This window comes from Pseudochaenichthys georgianus, chromosome 9 (assembly GCF_902827115.2).
Source record: "Pseudochaenichthys georgianus chromosome 9, fPseGeo1.2, whole genome shotgun sequence".
NCBI classification, from domain to species: Eukaryota; Metazoa; Chordata; class Actinopteri; order Perciformes; family Channichthyidae; genus Pseudochaenichthys; species Pseudochaenichthys georgianus.
In genome coordinates this window covers 37,948,072-37,964,429 of record NC_047511.1, presented here as the reverse complement: position 1 = coordinate 37,964,429, position 16,358 = coordinate 37,948,072, and the positions used below count along the sequence as shown (strand labels likewise).

Sequence of the window (16,358 nt, the reverse complement as noted above, 5' to 3'; positions counted from 1 at the left end):
TAAAAAACAAAGCCAGACTCCAAAAAGAGCCCCCCACCCTACTGCCCTCATCTAGCAGCGATCGATACGATCATTTTCTGATAACGATGAAATAGCCCCGCCTCCCTCTCCCCACCTCTCCTGCTGCTGGGCTGCCAGAAGAAAAAATGTTAACGGCAACTCTGCCGCACGGTTCCCTCGTCCCTTGGAAGAGGCGGAGAGGTGAGTGTTTTTCATCTGCTGGTGGACAGTCCGGAGAGATATAGACGGTTGTAACGGAATACATGTAACGGCGTTACGTAATCAGAATACAAAAATCAAGTGTATTCAGCTGGCGTTACATTTGAAAAACGAGTAATCTGATTACAGTTACTTTCGTAAACCTGAAGTGAATACATTTTGGAATACTTATTGGAATTATTGGTGGAAAAGTTTCCTCACAAAATGTAATATTCATTACCGGCAGAACTGTGTGCACACTGCACGCTGCAGCATGTCTGTGAGGCCCCGCCCCCGCACGCAGATGAGAGAGAGATCTATTTTAAAATATATTGAAAGTTAGAAACGGAGATGGTTAGATAAAATGTGCAAAATAACGTTTATGTAGCATTTTCTTATTGTCGAAATGATGAAATTTATAACGGGATAAAATCAAAGTGAATGGCCTGCTGCTGCTGAATGCATGGGGCAAGTGACTGGAAAAAGTTTTAAAAGTTATTACATTATTTCAGATAATAATAATACATAATAATGATAATTCATTCTATTTAGGGGCGCCTTTCAAAGCACCCAAGGACACCTTACAATTCATAACATATTCTAAGGAAAGGTTTTAAGACAGTACAAAGAATGCAGTCCGGGTGATGTTTTTTATGTGGGGTGCAGATGAGAGAGCTGTCCAGAAGGACACCAAGATGTTGTGTTTCTTGATAAGCCATTAAAACAGTAAAATACGTGTCTCCTGTTCACCAAAACATATCTGTTATGGAAAAAGAAAGTATTCTAAAAGTAATCTGCCACCGGTACCGGCGGGGATTGTTGTTAGCTTCTGATGCGCAGAAGACAAATCTGGCCCACCCTATTTTTTACAGGCCCACCCTAAAGTACATTTCTGCCTACGCTACTGATCCATCCATCCATCTTCTCCCGCTTATCGGTGGTCGGGTCGCGAGGGTAGCAGTTCCAGCAGAGAGCCCCACACGTTCCTCTCCCTGGCCACATCAACCAGCTCTGACTGGGGGATCCCAAGGCGCTCCCAGGCCAGCGAAGAGATATAATCACCCACCTGGTCCTAGGTCTACCCCTCGGTCTCTTCCCAGCTGGATGTGCCTGGAACACCTCCCTAGGAGAAAATGTAATAAGCATGGAAATTATTGTCGAAGAAAAAGGAAGGAGGAAGAAGGAAAAAAGTTGTAGGAGGAATTATAGAAGCAACCATAAAATATGTTTGATGTTAGACCATCATTGTGAATTAACCTATAGTTGACTTCCCTACTGACTGTTTTAACAACTTGTTTACTCTCACAAGGCTGCATGACGAGATAACATGCCAGACTGTTCTGCAGCTTGTGTGTGTGTGTGTGTGTGTGTGTGTGTGTGTGTGTGTGTGTGTGTGTGTGTGTGTGTGTGTGTGTGTGTGTGTGTGTGTGTGTGTGTGTGTGTGTGTGTGTGTGTGTGTGTGTGTGTGTGTGTGTGTGTGTGTGTGTGTGTGTGTGTGTGTGTGTGTGTGTGTGTGTGTGTGTGCGTGTGTGTGTGCGAACCTGGTGAGGCATTAGGACCTGGAGGTTTGTGCTGCAGAGAGGCAGCTCCTCCTCCCACAGAAGGCTGTTTACGAAGAAAGCTGGGCTCCTCTGACAAAAACAAGGGCTGGGACTCCAGCGAGAGGAGCAGTGTGCCTGAAAGCACAGGCTCTTCATCCATTTTAAACATTTTTTACATGTTTTAAATGTGTTGTTGTTGAGAAAAAGGCACAGTTGAGCACCATGTTGTCGGTGAAGTCAGCCCGTCTGCTCTGCAAGATGTTTTTCTCCCTGCACGCGGTGTTCCTCAGCGTGGCCGCGGTGGAGAGCAATGCATCAAATGGGAATGAAAAAGGTACAAAAAAAATACATCATGTACTTTTAAACTGTTTTTATTTAATTTGAAATGTGTTGTAAACGGTATAACATGTAGCCTAATTAGTTCAAATTAAAATGTCCAATCTTTTGTATCACTTTATTTTTGATTGCACAATCACTTATATGGGTCGTGCTCACATTTGTTGTGCTTCTCAGATTGCATGAGATCCAATGGAGTGGAGTACAGAGGGGAACTACAGAGCTCTTCCTCAGGACTGGTCTGTTTGAACTGGACCAATACCACCAGAGACTATGATGTTACACTCCATACTGATTCACAGACAGGTAAACAACTTCAATATATGAGTTTTTATATTTCAGAAGTCAGTGAATTTCCATTTAAATTAAATGAATCTTCTCTCTTTCTGCTGTTGAAGCTAAAGGCAGGAAGTTGGTGATTTTACATGGGACTTACGTGGATGGGTACAACAGGATGATAATCATCCTGACATATTTTTTGATATCTTGATGCAGTGTAATTTACTACAGGATTGCGATTCTTACACACATGCAGAGCAATAAACACACAATTCATTTTGGAAGGGGTGCCCAAACTTTTCGCCTTGGAGGGCAAATACTAAAACGTCATTGTGGGCCAAAAGCAAACACCTATTTCATATAATGTTACTGATGAGATGCAACATGGTACTAAAAAGTGACTTTCTGAAGAATTAACATTAATAATGAGAGATATGTATCAAAACACCTTTTATTCTATCACAAAAAAATGGCAAAACGTATCTTCTTAAGGCCTCACTTTACAGCAACTGGCCTTTTTCTTTCTTTGTGCTCATGGCTCCTGACCATTGTAGTGTGATGAAGTAGTGTTAATGATTAATGAATCAAGGGGCTTACACACTCAGCAGGACATACATTCCTGTATATCGAGGAGGCATCAGTAATAGACGTGTGCTGTTTTTATCGTATGTCCTGTAGGTGTGGGAGATCACAATTACTGCCGAAACCCAGACTCCTCTGAGAGGCCTTGGTGCTACATTGCTGGCCCAGATGGGACCGTCCAGAAACAATTCTGTGCCCTGGACACATGCAAAGGTAGGTTAACCCTGACATTTTTAGCGAGAACCCCAGCTTGAAAAAGACAGGCCTGGCAACGATTAATATGTATATTTGAAAAAACAACATGACAACGTATACATTATTTTTGTTTCCAAAATGCCCTGATACTGTGCTCTCTTGATGCTGCTGGCAACTACTTTCTCTATGCTGTAAAGCTCTCATTATTTTTGGGGGGTGGGCTATGCTAGGGAGAAATAATGAGATTAACTTTTTGGTATGATGCAGATGTTCTAATTAGTCAACCCAAAAGGAGATTCTCGACTTTTATGGGTCAACCAAACTTTCCTCTTAGTATATTTCCTACCATAAATAAACCATTACATGTCACTTGTTAGACGCTTTTATCCAAAGCGACTTACATACTCAATACTGTGGACAATGCTCACAGGAGCAATTTGGGGTGAAGTGTCTTGCCCAGGGACACAACGACATGCTGACTGCAGTGGGGTTTGAACCTGTGCCCCCCTGATCCGAACACCAACGCACTAGTCCACAGTTTTCTTCACATGTTTTTTCCCATTTTGAATTGGTCTGCAGTAGGTCGTTGGTCAGGGTTAAATCACTGTGAGGAGTCTCTACTTTGTCCTTTGTTAATTTCCTGTCTATAAACCCTCACCTAGTTACACAACAACAAAGCCCTGCAGGCACCAGTCAGAAAGTTCAGTTTGAAGAAAGCTGTTGACCACGCCCCAACCCTCAGTTTTTGCTTGGAGACAGCAGCTTATTGGCTGCTTACATTTATGAGTTCTTGTCCTTTAACTTTTGAGTTTGTAAACAACTTGTGTGGAGGAAATGAACAGAAAGTTAAAGAGCAGATGCAGAGCCTGGCCATAGCACATGTAAAAGAACATGTGCTAAGCGATCCTTTCTGTGATGCGTGTCCCAGCAGAGAGCCATGTCATGACGTTGGTCCTGCCTCTTAAACAGTTGTTAATGTTGTTAGACGAAATGTAATTTGAAACTACGCGGTCCAGAAAATTCACCAGTAAGTGCATGACTAAATTGAAATATTAGGAAAAGTAAAGTATCACTATACAATAATATTATTATATTTTATATTGTAATAAAGTACATTTTCTATAAAATCAACGGATTATTCTGTTTTTAGACACAATAACCTGACACACACCCTATTTTGGTACAAATGAAGTTTCTTCCGACAGATTCAAAAGTCATATTAAAATCCAAATGCCATAAAGCAGTCCTACTTATTGATTTCCAGGATAACCCCTCGTCTAATGCACCCTGAAAAAAGGTAGATGCAATGTAAAGATGAAAATCAATGTTCAGTATTAAAGTACATATTTCACCTGAAATCTGTGGTAGAACGTTCTAGTGGTCAGAATCTCACTTACTGGTTATAATCTGGCTTCCACTGGCAGTACATCAACAGTAGCACAGTTCAGAGCATCCCCCCAAAAACCAATGTAGCTGTTGTTTAACATTGTTTATTTGCATCTTTAGAGCACGTCTCCACTGTAGCAGCAGAGGCCGAACCCCTGGAGCCATCAGGAATCATTCCCTCCACAAAGAGCTCAGAGCCAGCCAAATCTGAAGCCTCTCAGGGAAAAGTTGCTCCAGCGCAGCCAGTGATTGGAATCAGCCAGCGAGTTCGCACAGGACCCACAAAGAAAAAGGACCTTGGCACCCTTGGTATGTTGGTAGTTCATTATTCCTATGGTTAACTCTTGTTATGAGTTATACCTTCTAAATATCTAAGTATGTTCAGGTTTAACCGTTCACGTTCTCCTTTGTTTTTCAGGCTACGTCATTGGTATCCTCATGATGGCGATCATAATCCTCCTCGGAGTAGGCATCACAGTCGGCTACTTTTACAAGAGGTCAGTATCTTAATCACAGCAAGATCATTAATCATTTGGTTCAGTCCTAGGGGAATTGTATGAAAGAGGAACACATTTAAAGCATTTACTAATTCCTCAAGAGGTTTTTGAACTGAGTCCAGTTGTTTATTTGTGTTCATCTGATATTACTGTGACACAGAGAGCCAAAATGTAAGAAGAAGACCTTTTATTAATCTCCCTAGGGGGACATTCTGTTTTTTTGTAATGCTTCAGAGCCTCCTCGTTAGTTCCTTTTTCCACTACCATGTATAGTGTTCATAGTTTTAGGGCACGAGCAAGACAAGAATAGTTACTTAAAACTCAGGCATGTTTAATGCTTTCCAGTTCATGGCATCAGCTGTTGTTCACACAATAATGCACATCCCATAGATGTAACACATTGTATTTAATTGGTTTGTCTCACAACAACGCAACATGGGGAGACAAGGCAGGGAATGAAATGCCCACAGTCCATTTCAAGCAATCCTTCATTCATACTGTTGAAGGCGAAGAGAGTGTTGGATTGGATGCAGAATCCTGCACACTCACTGCAGTTATGTAATGTGAAATAGGATGGTGTGATTCCCTTTGGTACAGCACAAAATGCTCAGCTTTTGGCTTTCAAATCTTATTAGCAAGACCCAGTCTTTGTCTTCTATTTTTAGGAGGTGATTATTAATATGGAGGAGCAACATGTTGTGTCAGGGTGTTTATACAAAGCCTCAGTGTTCCATGACATCACCGTCAGTAATTGGAATGGCTGTTTGGAAAGCATGCCAATTTTCTTCTACACCGGCCAGGACTGGCTGTAGACTTCCCTCCTTCAACCGTTTTTAACTCTAGTATTCTGCTTGCCAGAAAGGATGCAGAGGTCTATGCTAAACTCCCATTGGGAACAGACCTTTGACCATTCAGTAGGAGTACAGATCCCACACAGGCTTGACATACTTAAGAACTGCAAAAAGCACTCTGAAAAATGCCATCAGGCTCGCAGTGACGAGCAAGTGTTTTGTCCCTAATGTTATATCAGTAATACGTCTTCTAAACTCTCTGTTAGGGGTGTCAATTTCAAATACACAGTGGGCCAGAATAAATAAATGGGTTCAATGTTTATTGCGAAACTTATTGAAATGAACTTATTGCACATATTAAACCTGGAACTAACAAAGCTTAAATTATTGCCTATAAAAACAACATTACACATTAAATAATCAGTTGCATTCATTTCTTATGGCTCTATCTGCAGCTTTTCCGGAGTCATTTCTTATGATTACATTTTCCCACAGGCCAACAACAGCTTCAACAAAACTATTTCCCTCAAAGAAAAAAACAAACGTGCCCTGTTGTCTCAAGAAACAAAGTGCAGAAGGAAACATCCATTAAACTCAGTGTGCTGCTCTGTGATGCTAGTTCAAGCAGATACTTGGCATCTCATCTCGGGTGAAAGGTCATCAATGTTTGGGGTCAGGCTCTGAGCGGAGGAAACCCTCAGGGTTGAGTGAAGGTGTGCGTGCAATATACCTGCGGGCCAGATCTAATAGTAATTAGAAATTATCCTGCGGGCCGAAATTAAATCCACCATGTTTGACACATGTGGTCTATGTGAACAACTTGTAATTCTTGTCTTAATAGTAAATAGTTTGATATTTTGAAATCATGTTTATTCATATTTTTTGCTGAGAGTTAGATGAGGAGATGGATACCACTCTGATGTTAGCTTGGCAAAAAAACTTGAGACAGGAGAAAACAGCTAGCCTGAATTTTTTTAACTCCAGGCAATGTCTGGTCCCTTCACAAAAAATGTCATGTTAATGAATGAGCTTTAGAGATTCTACTAGCAGCTTCCCTCTCCATCCAGCTGGCTCTCTTGCTACATTCCGTAAAAACATGAAAGTGAAGTTAATCTTCTCAACAAATTCTGGGCCAAAAACATAAAAGATTGTGAAGAATGTGTTCTGTTTGAACTAAAGCTGTTGTAAAGAATCATTGTTGATATTACACACAGTTTCAGAACATGCCGCACTGACCATTCAGATAGAAGGTGTTTTGAGATTTGCTTTGCTTTGGCTCCAGATCAGTGGGAAGCAGTCTCATGCCGCCTCTCATCACTATTTGTCTTTGGAGTTGATACACTTGTCGTCAACTTGTCAACACGATCTGTCGATTGCCTTTGCTCCAGACATGATGACACTTGTTATTACAGGCTCTTTTATCAACATACAGTTTATCTGAAGCTCCGTATCATCAATCTAGTAGCAAAATAAGACTTGCTCTCTGATTGTTTGCTTGCATTATATTTTGTATCTTAAGTTTTGAGGAACAATTAAAGAAGCAACAATTCATATTATTTCATTAACATCAATCAATCAATCAATCAATCAATGTTTATTTATATAGCCCAATATCACAAATGTTACATTTGTCTCAGTGGTCTTCACAGTGTGTACAGAATATCAGTATGACAATACGACACCCTCTGTCCTTAGACCCTCACATCGTACAAGGAAAAACTTCCAAAGAAAACCCAGTTTAAAGGGAAAAATGGGAGAAACCTCAGGGAGAGCAACAGAGGAGGGATCCCTCTCCCAGGACGGACAGACGTGCAATAGATGCCGTGTGTAAATTGAAAAGATAATACATTTGCAACATAGGTAGTCCAAATGTTTGGAAATGCATGTGTGTATAATAGGAAGATGAATCCACGAGGATATCCATCCAGGACCTATGATCCAGGACCACAGCCACGACTCAAGATCCAGCGCTCGCGATCCAGGACACAGGACCGCAGGATCATCCATGACTCCGGATCCCAGCGTATATAGACACCAAAAAGAAAGACATTTGGGGAAGCTGGGTTAATCGGAACATGAGTGTACACGGGTATAGACAGAGAGAAGGAAGAAGTAAGATGTCCCCCGACAAACTAAGCCTATATCAGCAAAACTAGGGGCTGAATCTAATCAGCCCTAACTATAAGCTTTATCAAAAAGGAAGGTCTTAAGCGCACTCTTAAAAACGGATAGGGTGTCTGCCGCCCGAACACAAACTGGAAGCTGATTCCACAAATGTGGAGCTTGATAAGAAAAGGCTCTGGCTCCCATTGTACTTTTAAAGATTCTAGGAACAACCAACAACCCTGCATTCTTGGAACGCAATGCCCTAGTAGGACAGTAGGGTATAATGAGTTCTTTAAGGTAAGATGGCGCCTGCCCATTAAGGGCTTTGTAGGCGAGAAGAAGAATTTTAAATTCTATCCTGTGTTCTATAGGGAGCCAGTGTAAGGCAGCCAGAACAGGAGTAATGTGGTCCCTTTTCCTAACTCTGGTTAGTACACGAGCCGCAGCATTTTGAATCAGCTGAAGCGACTTGATTGACTTCTTGGTACTCCCTGATAATAAAGAGTTACAATAATCCAGCCTAGAAGTAACAAATGCATGGACTAGTTTCTCTGCATCGTTTTGAGGCAAGATATGCCTGATTTTTGCAATGTTACGTAGATGGAAGTAGGCGGTCCTTGAAATTGATTTTATGTGGGCGTTAAAGGATAAATCCTGATCAAATATAACACCAAGATTCCTTACAGTCTCACTGGAGGCCAAATTAATGCCATCCATAGTTAGTATGTCTTTAGATAATTTGTTTCGTAGATTCTTCGGGCCAAGTACAATAACTTCAGTTTTGGTCGTGTTTAACATCAAAAAGTTTAAGGTCATCCACGTTTTTAAGTCCTTAAGGCAGTCTTGAATTTTATTTAGATGATTAATTTCATCAGGCTTGATTGATAAATATAGTTGAGTATCATCCGCATAACAATGAAAGTTTACAGAATGATTCCTTATAATATTGCCTAACGGAAGCATATATAATTTGAACAAAATAGGTCCGAGCACTGAGCCCTGTGGCACTCCATGGCTAACTTTGGTTTGCGTGGAAGATTCATCGTTAACACGTACAAACTGAGAGCGTTCAGATAGATAGGACCTAAACCAGCCTAAAGCAGTTCCCTGTATGCCAACTAAGTGCTCTAGTCTTTGCAATAGGATATCATGGTCGATAGTATCAAATGCAGCACTAAGATCGAGCAAAACAAGAATAGAGACAAGTCCCTTGTCTGAGGCTATTAGAATATCATTTGTGACTTTAACCAGAGCTGTCTCTGTGCTATGATGTGTTCTAAAGCCAGACTGAAAATCTTCAAATAAATCATTGTTTTTTAAGTAATCACACAACTGTTTTGCGACCCCCTTTCTCAAGAATTTTTGAGAGGAACGGAAGATTAGAAATAGGTCTATAGTTGGCTAAAACCTCTGGATCGAGGTTGTGCTTTTTAAGAAGCGGTTTTATCACTGCTACTTTGAATGATTGTGGAACATAGCCTGATAATAAAGACATATTCATAATATTTAATAAAGAAGTGCTAATTAATGGAAAAACTTCCTTCAACAGCTTAGTTGGAATTGGGTCTAACATACACGTTGATGGTTTAGAAGAGAGAATCATTGAATGTAATTGTTCAAGGTTAATGGCTGAAAAGCATTCTAGTTTACTATCTAGTGTAATATTAGAACTTACGATTTCGGGAGCTGTTGATAACACTATACTGGTCGAAGGCAAGAGGTCATTAATTTTGTTTCTAAGAGTAACAATTTTATCGTTAAAAAAGCACATAAAATCATTACTACTGAGTGCTAAGGGAATAGAAGGCTCAATCGAGCTGTGGCTCTCTGTCAGCCTGGCTACAGTGCTGAAAAGAAATCTTGCATTATTCTTATTCTCATCTATTAATGAAGAGTAGTAGGCTGCTCTCGCTTTACGCAGTGCTTTCTTATATTCATTGAGAGTAATATGCCAAATTAAACGAGATTCTTCAAGTTTAGTGGAACGCCATATCCTTTCAAGTTGTCTAGACTTTTGCTTTATTTTGCGGGTTTCGGCATTATGCCATGGAGCTAATCTATGTTGTTTTATTTTCTTCTTTTTCAAAGGAGCAACATAATCTAATTTTATTCGCAGCGCATCTATAGCACTATCAACAACATGATCAATTTGGGGTGGTGTACATTTTGTATAAGTTTCCTCCCCTACATGCAGACATGCTATCGAGTTAAGTATTGGTTGAATCTCTTCCTTAAATGTGGCTATAGCACTAACAGATAGGTTTCTGCTGCAAGAGCTTTTGACTAATGCTTTGTAGTCTAGTAACAGTACTTCAAAAGTTACTAAGAAATGGTCGGATAAAGCAGGATTATGCGGTTCGACTAATAGTTGCTCAATTTCAATACCATAAATCAGAACAAGGTCGAGAGTGTGATTATAACAGTGGGTTGGTTTATTTACACTCTGACAGAAACCAACAGAATCTAATATAGAGTTAAATGCAACAGTAAGGCTATTTTTATCATCGTCAACATGAATATTAAAGTCACCTACGATAATTACTTTGTCTGTTTTAAGAACCAAAGTTGATAAAAACTCAGAGAATTCTGATAAAAATTCTGAATAAGGACCTGGTGCACGATACACTGTAACAAATAAGATTGGCTGCAAAGTTTTCCAGGTCGGATGCGTAAGACTAAAAACGAGGCTTTCAAAAGAGGTATAATTACATTTTGGTTTAGTATTGATAAGTAAACTTGAGTCAAAGATTGCTGCAACTCCACCTCCTCGGCCCGTGCCTCGAGCAATATGAGTGTTGACATGGCTGGGTGGAGTGGCCTCATTTATGCTGACATAACATCAGATCACATGACTACTGATATGTGCGTAATCGCTCATTAAAGGTGGGGGAGGTCATTTTGGGGAAACCAGCTCGAGTGCGATAACATCTTTTGAAAATACACAGCTGGAAAAAATCTGCCACTTCCTTACAGAGCCCCTCCTCCAACACACGAACGCGCACATGACCAATGAGGGCACCAGATAAGTTTGTGCACAGATGGAAGGCTGACAGGCAGGTAGGCCATCCAGTTACTTTAGCCGGGCCGGCTCAGGTGATTGGTCGTGCTTTTTACAGCGCTACGGCTTCCACAGATTACATTTTTTTTATGGATTTTTTGTCAAAGCACTTAAGATATTCATTGCTATCGGGATGTTAAGAGCATTCCATGGAATATAACAAAAAGTGTATCTTGAGCCGGTTTCTCAAACTTACCTTCCCCACCTTTAATATAATGATCTCCCTTGTCTGGTCCCTTCACAAAAAACGGCATGTTAATTAGTGAGCTTTAGAGATGCTACTAGGCAGATTATTGTTAGCATTCTCCCTCTCCATCCAGCTGGCTCTCGTGCTACATACCGTAAAAACATGAAAGTGAATTAATCTTCTCAACAAATTCTGGGCAAAACACATAAAAGATTGTGAAGAATGTGTTCTGTTTAAACTTCTTTTGTAAAGAATCGTTGTTGATACACAGTTTCAGAACAGTTCAGAGTATTTATTAATGTAATGAATCTCCCTCGTCTGTGTTTAGGGGTCGGGACTTAAAGAAGCGTCATGAGCAGCGAGTGTATGAGCGTGAGATGCAGAGGATCACTCTTCCCCTGTCGGCTTTCTCCAACCCCACCTGTGAGCTGATGGACGAGAACACCATCGTGATCACAGCAGAGCACGAGATTACCCCCGTCCAGGAGGGGGTGGAGGGGGAGGACCCTCTCATGGGCCAACCCGCTGGAACCCCCGGAGCCTGAGGAGGAAGCCTGTAGTCCTCCCAACGCAGGACTGTGATATATCTCTATGGACCAAAACACTTCTTCACATCTTCGTTTCTCCTTCCTGCCTCCCCGAGTAACCTCTGTTTTAGAAGGAGTAGGGGAGCAGTGTTTGCTCCAAAGACTTGAACTGAATGCTGTGTCCTTTGTGTCCCCTTTAATCTTGTTTCCAACAAGTCAAGCTGTTAAAACATTCTTAACAACTTCAATCTGTTGTTAATGAAGAATGTCACAAGGTCTTAAATACTCGTGTTTATACATTTGAAAACCAAGTAAATAAGCTAATGTGCTGCCCCTAACTAATAGTATGCATGTTAGTCTAATGGACTAGTCAGTGTTTATAATGGTGGCCAATTCTTTATGAAGGGATGCTGTTTGGAATGGGGTTTATAAACTTGTGTGCATTTCCATGTGGAGAAGTTTCTCTCCACAGGTTTCATTTATATTGACCTGTTGGCTGTGCCGAGAGAAGAGACCTTTTTGTCTAAATATATCCTCCTCTGAGACAGGATGAAGAAACATGAGGTAAAGCAGGCCCTCTAAAGGCAAGGGAAGGCCTCCCACTCTGCCTTAGCATGATACTTCTGAATGTATTTGTTTTTCTTTAACTGGGATGAATATTTTGTTCTAATTGTACTCTACTGCCGATGCAGTTAAAAAGCATGTTGGGCGATCATTGGCAGACATGAAAGATAACTTTTCATCCACAGGTTAAGGAGTGACAGGAAATGAGTGCTCTCAGAGAGCATGAGAGAAAGTAGATAGTCCTCAGGACAGAACAGCACTGCCACAATGCACAACAGAAATCAGATATGTCTTTGCAGAGCAGGACAGCGCGTGTGTGGAAGTGCTGAATAATTCACACATTTGAGTTATGCACTTGATGCTTCAGTTTGGAGTAGAATAGAAACAGTCCAAAGTTTGCTGTTGTTCATTCAGAAAGACGAGTGCATGCACGTGGATCCCTGCTGTATGTTTGTATATGGGGGTCATCTTTTTGCATCCTAAAAAGTATAACTACTGATAAAGAAGACTTTAAAAAAAATACCTGCCTGAAAATCGTCCTACACAGGAGACTTTAGTGTGTTACCCATGATGCACCGTTACTTCCAGTATGTTTGCTATTACTTGTTCACTCCATTATCTTGTTTTGTTTTTATTGCTGGATCCACATCATGTGGTTACTACTGCTCCATTCTTGTTAGTCTGTGTGCTGGTTGTCACTATTGTTTTCTTCACATAAGCAAAGTGTTTAAAATACTGTTGTTCAGCATTTGAATTTAGTACTTGTATGTATGACTGCATTTTCACTCCTGAGAAGGAAATAAAAAATATCTAACTCAGACACTGTGATGTGATTTCATCTATAAAATAATAAGAGGTAGAACAACATGAGTGCTCTTACTGTAAAAGTGTTTTAAAGGCTTGTCCACAGTAGGACGTTTTGCACCAGCTCCCCCTGTTGGCTATTATTAGACAGTGAAGTCATTGGATTCACACGAGTAAATAAAGTGAAGTAGATAATATAAGGTACAAGTAGGACAAAGAAGCTTTTGAAAACAACTCTTACCGATCCCCGACAAATATGTAAGAAGGACGTTTGATTTGATGTCTGGATTATATTCAGCTTTATTTCAAGGTGCTGACAAAGCTGATCAATTCCAGTCATTCATATATTTTTTTAAATGTACAATGTTTCATATAAACAATTGCATATCTTTCGTATTAAACCTCTTTATTATTTACTCTATAAAATGGGGGAAATGGCAAATTAACATTACCAAAGTGATCTTCTTGTCTTTCCAATAGCCAGAGATGTGTGGTAAACATTTTTAAATGTACAAGTTGTAAGTTTTCTAAAATGTTGATATTTACCTACAACTATTGAGCGTTTGTCAACATTTTAATTTGAACTAATGTATTAATGAAATACCCAACAAAGTATAAATAACTGATCATTTCAGCTGTTAAGTGATTTCAGGGTATAGGCCTGCAGGAATCCTGAAGTCAGATGTAAGACCTTTTAAGACCTTTTTTAAGACCCTTTCCGTACATTTTAAGACCTCATCGCCACTTTGAGTTTTAACCGGTTACCTTGGCGACACACTTTACCTCACATTGACTATATACAGTATTGATTGCCCTTCCTCCTTATCTTCCAACCATTTGGACGCAAGCTTGCATTTCCCCATAACGATGTTGTTTAACAACCGGCGTAAACGGACCTTCGCGCGCTATCAAGCAGTGAGCGCGCGATGTCCTGTTCAGATGACGTCAAATCCAACGGGATGCCATAAATAAACTACACAGAATCACACTACACACCTACGCAATGACTACATTCAGGCAGACTGTAGAATACAACCTCTTTGGACTATTTATATTCTTATTGAAAACAAGCTACAAAATGTAATACCTTGGAAAATGCCGTTTAATACTTTTTACTAGCCTTCGTTTTCGCTAAATTGATTAATCAACTTTTAATACTTTTTAAGACCCCGCGGACACCCTGGATTTATTGTGGGGGAAAAACTGTTCATTTGTGACGTGTGCGTTTTTAGATCTACAAAATATTAACTTTTTTTTTTACCTTAAATGGAGCAGAAGAGCTGAGTTTTAGCATCAATTTCACATCCAAATAAAACAAAAAGCCAACTTTAAGAAGGTTTATTTATGAAACACTACAGTGATATAAATAATAGTGGTTACAGCTGATCGTCAGTACCTTGCATGATGATAGCAAAAAGGCAAAAACGTCCATTGTTGACGAAATGTCTAAAAAAAAAAATCTACAACTCTAGAGTTCCCATTAGAAAATGACATTCAATTAGAGCAATACTATTTACACATTTATATACATTGCTTAAGAAATAAAAAAATCCAGTTCTTCTGTACAAAGCGACTTTTTATGGTCAACTGTTGCTTGATTATGTCGATTATGACGGTTGTTAATGTTAGCCAAAAAACCTTCCGCACTGTTTTTAAAAATAGGCCTCAGGTGTATGATAGAATATTTGGAAAAAACGTCTTTTAAAAATCATTTTGAATTATCCATTCATAATTAAACTTGTCAAGACTACAAAGTACAGAAGCATACTTGTAACCATCCCGTCATTAGGTCAGTGGTGCTTAGACCAAATCAATATCTTCTGCCAAATGTTAGAGTGATGAAAGTATTTAAGGTCAGGGAGTGTTTTGCTTCCACTGCAGATGTAGGATACACTTTTCTCCTGCCTTGTGTACACGTCCTTGTCTGTCGGCCATACTGCGGAGCATCTTTGTTTTCTTTGCGGCTGAAGTGAGAGAAGCACTGATCTGCGCATTCCTCACATAGCAAACTACCTCAGAGCATGAAAAACAAAACTGCTGTAACATATGACTCAACAAGGTCCCCCACCTTATAAAGAGGGTTGGCTTTTGTCTGCTAAAGGATCAAAGCAAGTTGAATATCATCTAGTAAACATGAGTGCACCCCTGCATGTGTTGATCGGGTTTCTTAGTACGGTAAACATTTGTTTTTAGTAACTAACACTTGTCTTTTTGAAATGTGTCTTTCCACCCACATACAAATTCACTGCTATTTTCAGAGTGAAGGTCCCACGAGAGGCCATCTACCTCAGGTTTTCCAGTTCTAAAATGGGGTGGGTTTAAATCAATTTCCCTCTTTTTCCCCCCATCTACTGTATTAGTGCAGCCATTCGGAGGGGTTAAAGGAGAGAGGGGGTCATCCTAGGTGCCGCTGTCTGTCGCTGTGGGACAGTCTGGAGAGGCTGCTGTCGCCTTTGACGACTGATCCGTGCTCTGGGACGGCAGGACGTCTTTAGGCCAGTGAAGTTGACTCATTCTCTGATGCAGTTCATCCAGTTCGGCCGGCAGGGGGATCCCCAGCTCCTGGTAGAGGGACAGAGCCTCGAACCAGTCCTCCAGCTTCAGGAAAGGTGGTCTAAAGGGAGGAGGGGGGGGCACACAGAGGGAATTGAGGTTAAAACTTGACTGACAAGGTTGAGAGAAAACATGAGGAAGCAATCTGGAGGCAGAGGCGTGTCAGGCGGCCAGGTTGAGACGGCATCTGTTTTCTTCAGTTGTTTTCTTCAGTTGTTTTTCCCTCCCGCTGCCTCTACAGCCTCTTGGGATCAAACAACTGGCTGGGTTATTGTCCCTCAAGGTGAAGGCAGACTTATTTGACATGTGGCCGTTTAAAATGAGTGATACTTATACTTATTTTCCAAATCCCTTTTAAATAATTCCCTCATGTTGCTGCACAACTATTGCACAACTCTGCAATTATTCTCTTTCAGGTTTTTAGGGAGTGCTCAACCACTGCTTTTAATAATAAACAAAGTGTTATCCATTGTGACAGCAGCAGGCGCTCACCGGTTGTCGGGTGTGAGGTCACAGCAGGCCACTGTCAGAGGGAAGAAGGCTGTGGGACAGTCGTCAGGGACGAACTTCTCCACAAACTTGCCGACATTCAGGCCGAAGTCCAGAGTCCTGGGGAGACACTCGGGGTCTGCATAGACTTTTCCAATGATCTACACGACAAAGAAGGAGGAAGTAAGTGTCGATAAGTCAAAAAGTAGACGCATACTTGAGAATGGCATGGGGAAAGAAATAAAGCACAGGCCGTAACATCTTG

General features: G+C 40.6%; 2 protein-coding genes across 3 annotated transcripts in view; one reads left to right on the top strand and one right to left on the bottom strand.

Annotated features, from left to right (window-relative positions):
* Positions 1-1,785: 1,785 nt before the first annotated feature.
* Positions 1,786-13,065, top strand: pik3ip1 (phosphoinositide-3-kinase interacting protein 1). The gene is made up of 6 exons (XM_034091397.2): positions 1,786-2,073; positions 2,253-2,381; positions 3,033-3,149; positions 4,638-4,826; positions 4,936-5,014; positions 11,485-13,065. The coding sequence occupies exons 1-6, from the start codon at positions 1,962-1,964 to the stop codon at positions 11,699-11,701; spliced, it is 843 nt and encodes a 280-aa protein (XP_033947288.1). The 5' UTR covers positions 1,786-1,961; the 3' UTR covers positions 11,702-13,065.
* Positions 13,066-14,374: 1,309 nt separating this feature from the next.
* The window catches only part of limk2 (LIM domain kinase 2), a 29,646-nt gene continuing 27,662 nt past the window's right edge, over positions 14,375-16,358 (bottom strand). For both annotated transcript variants that reach the window (XM_034091459.2, XM_071204411.1), the window contains 2 exons: positions 16,097-16,254; positions 14,375-15,665 (listed from right to left, as the gene is read on the bottom strand). In XM_034091459.2, the coding sequence (XP_033947350.1) occupies positions 15,452-15,665; positions 16,097-16,254 (372 nt within the window). In that variant the 3' untranslated portion in view covers positions 14,375-15,451. The remainder of the gene's footprint in view (positions 15,666-16,096; positions 16,255-16,358) is intronic.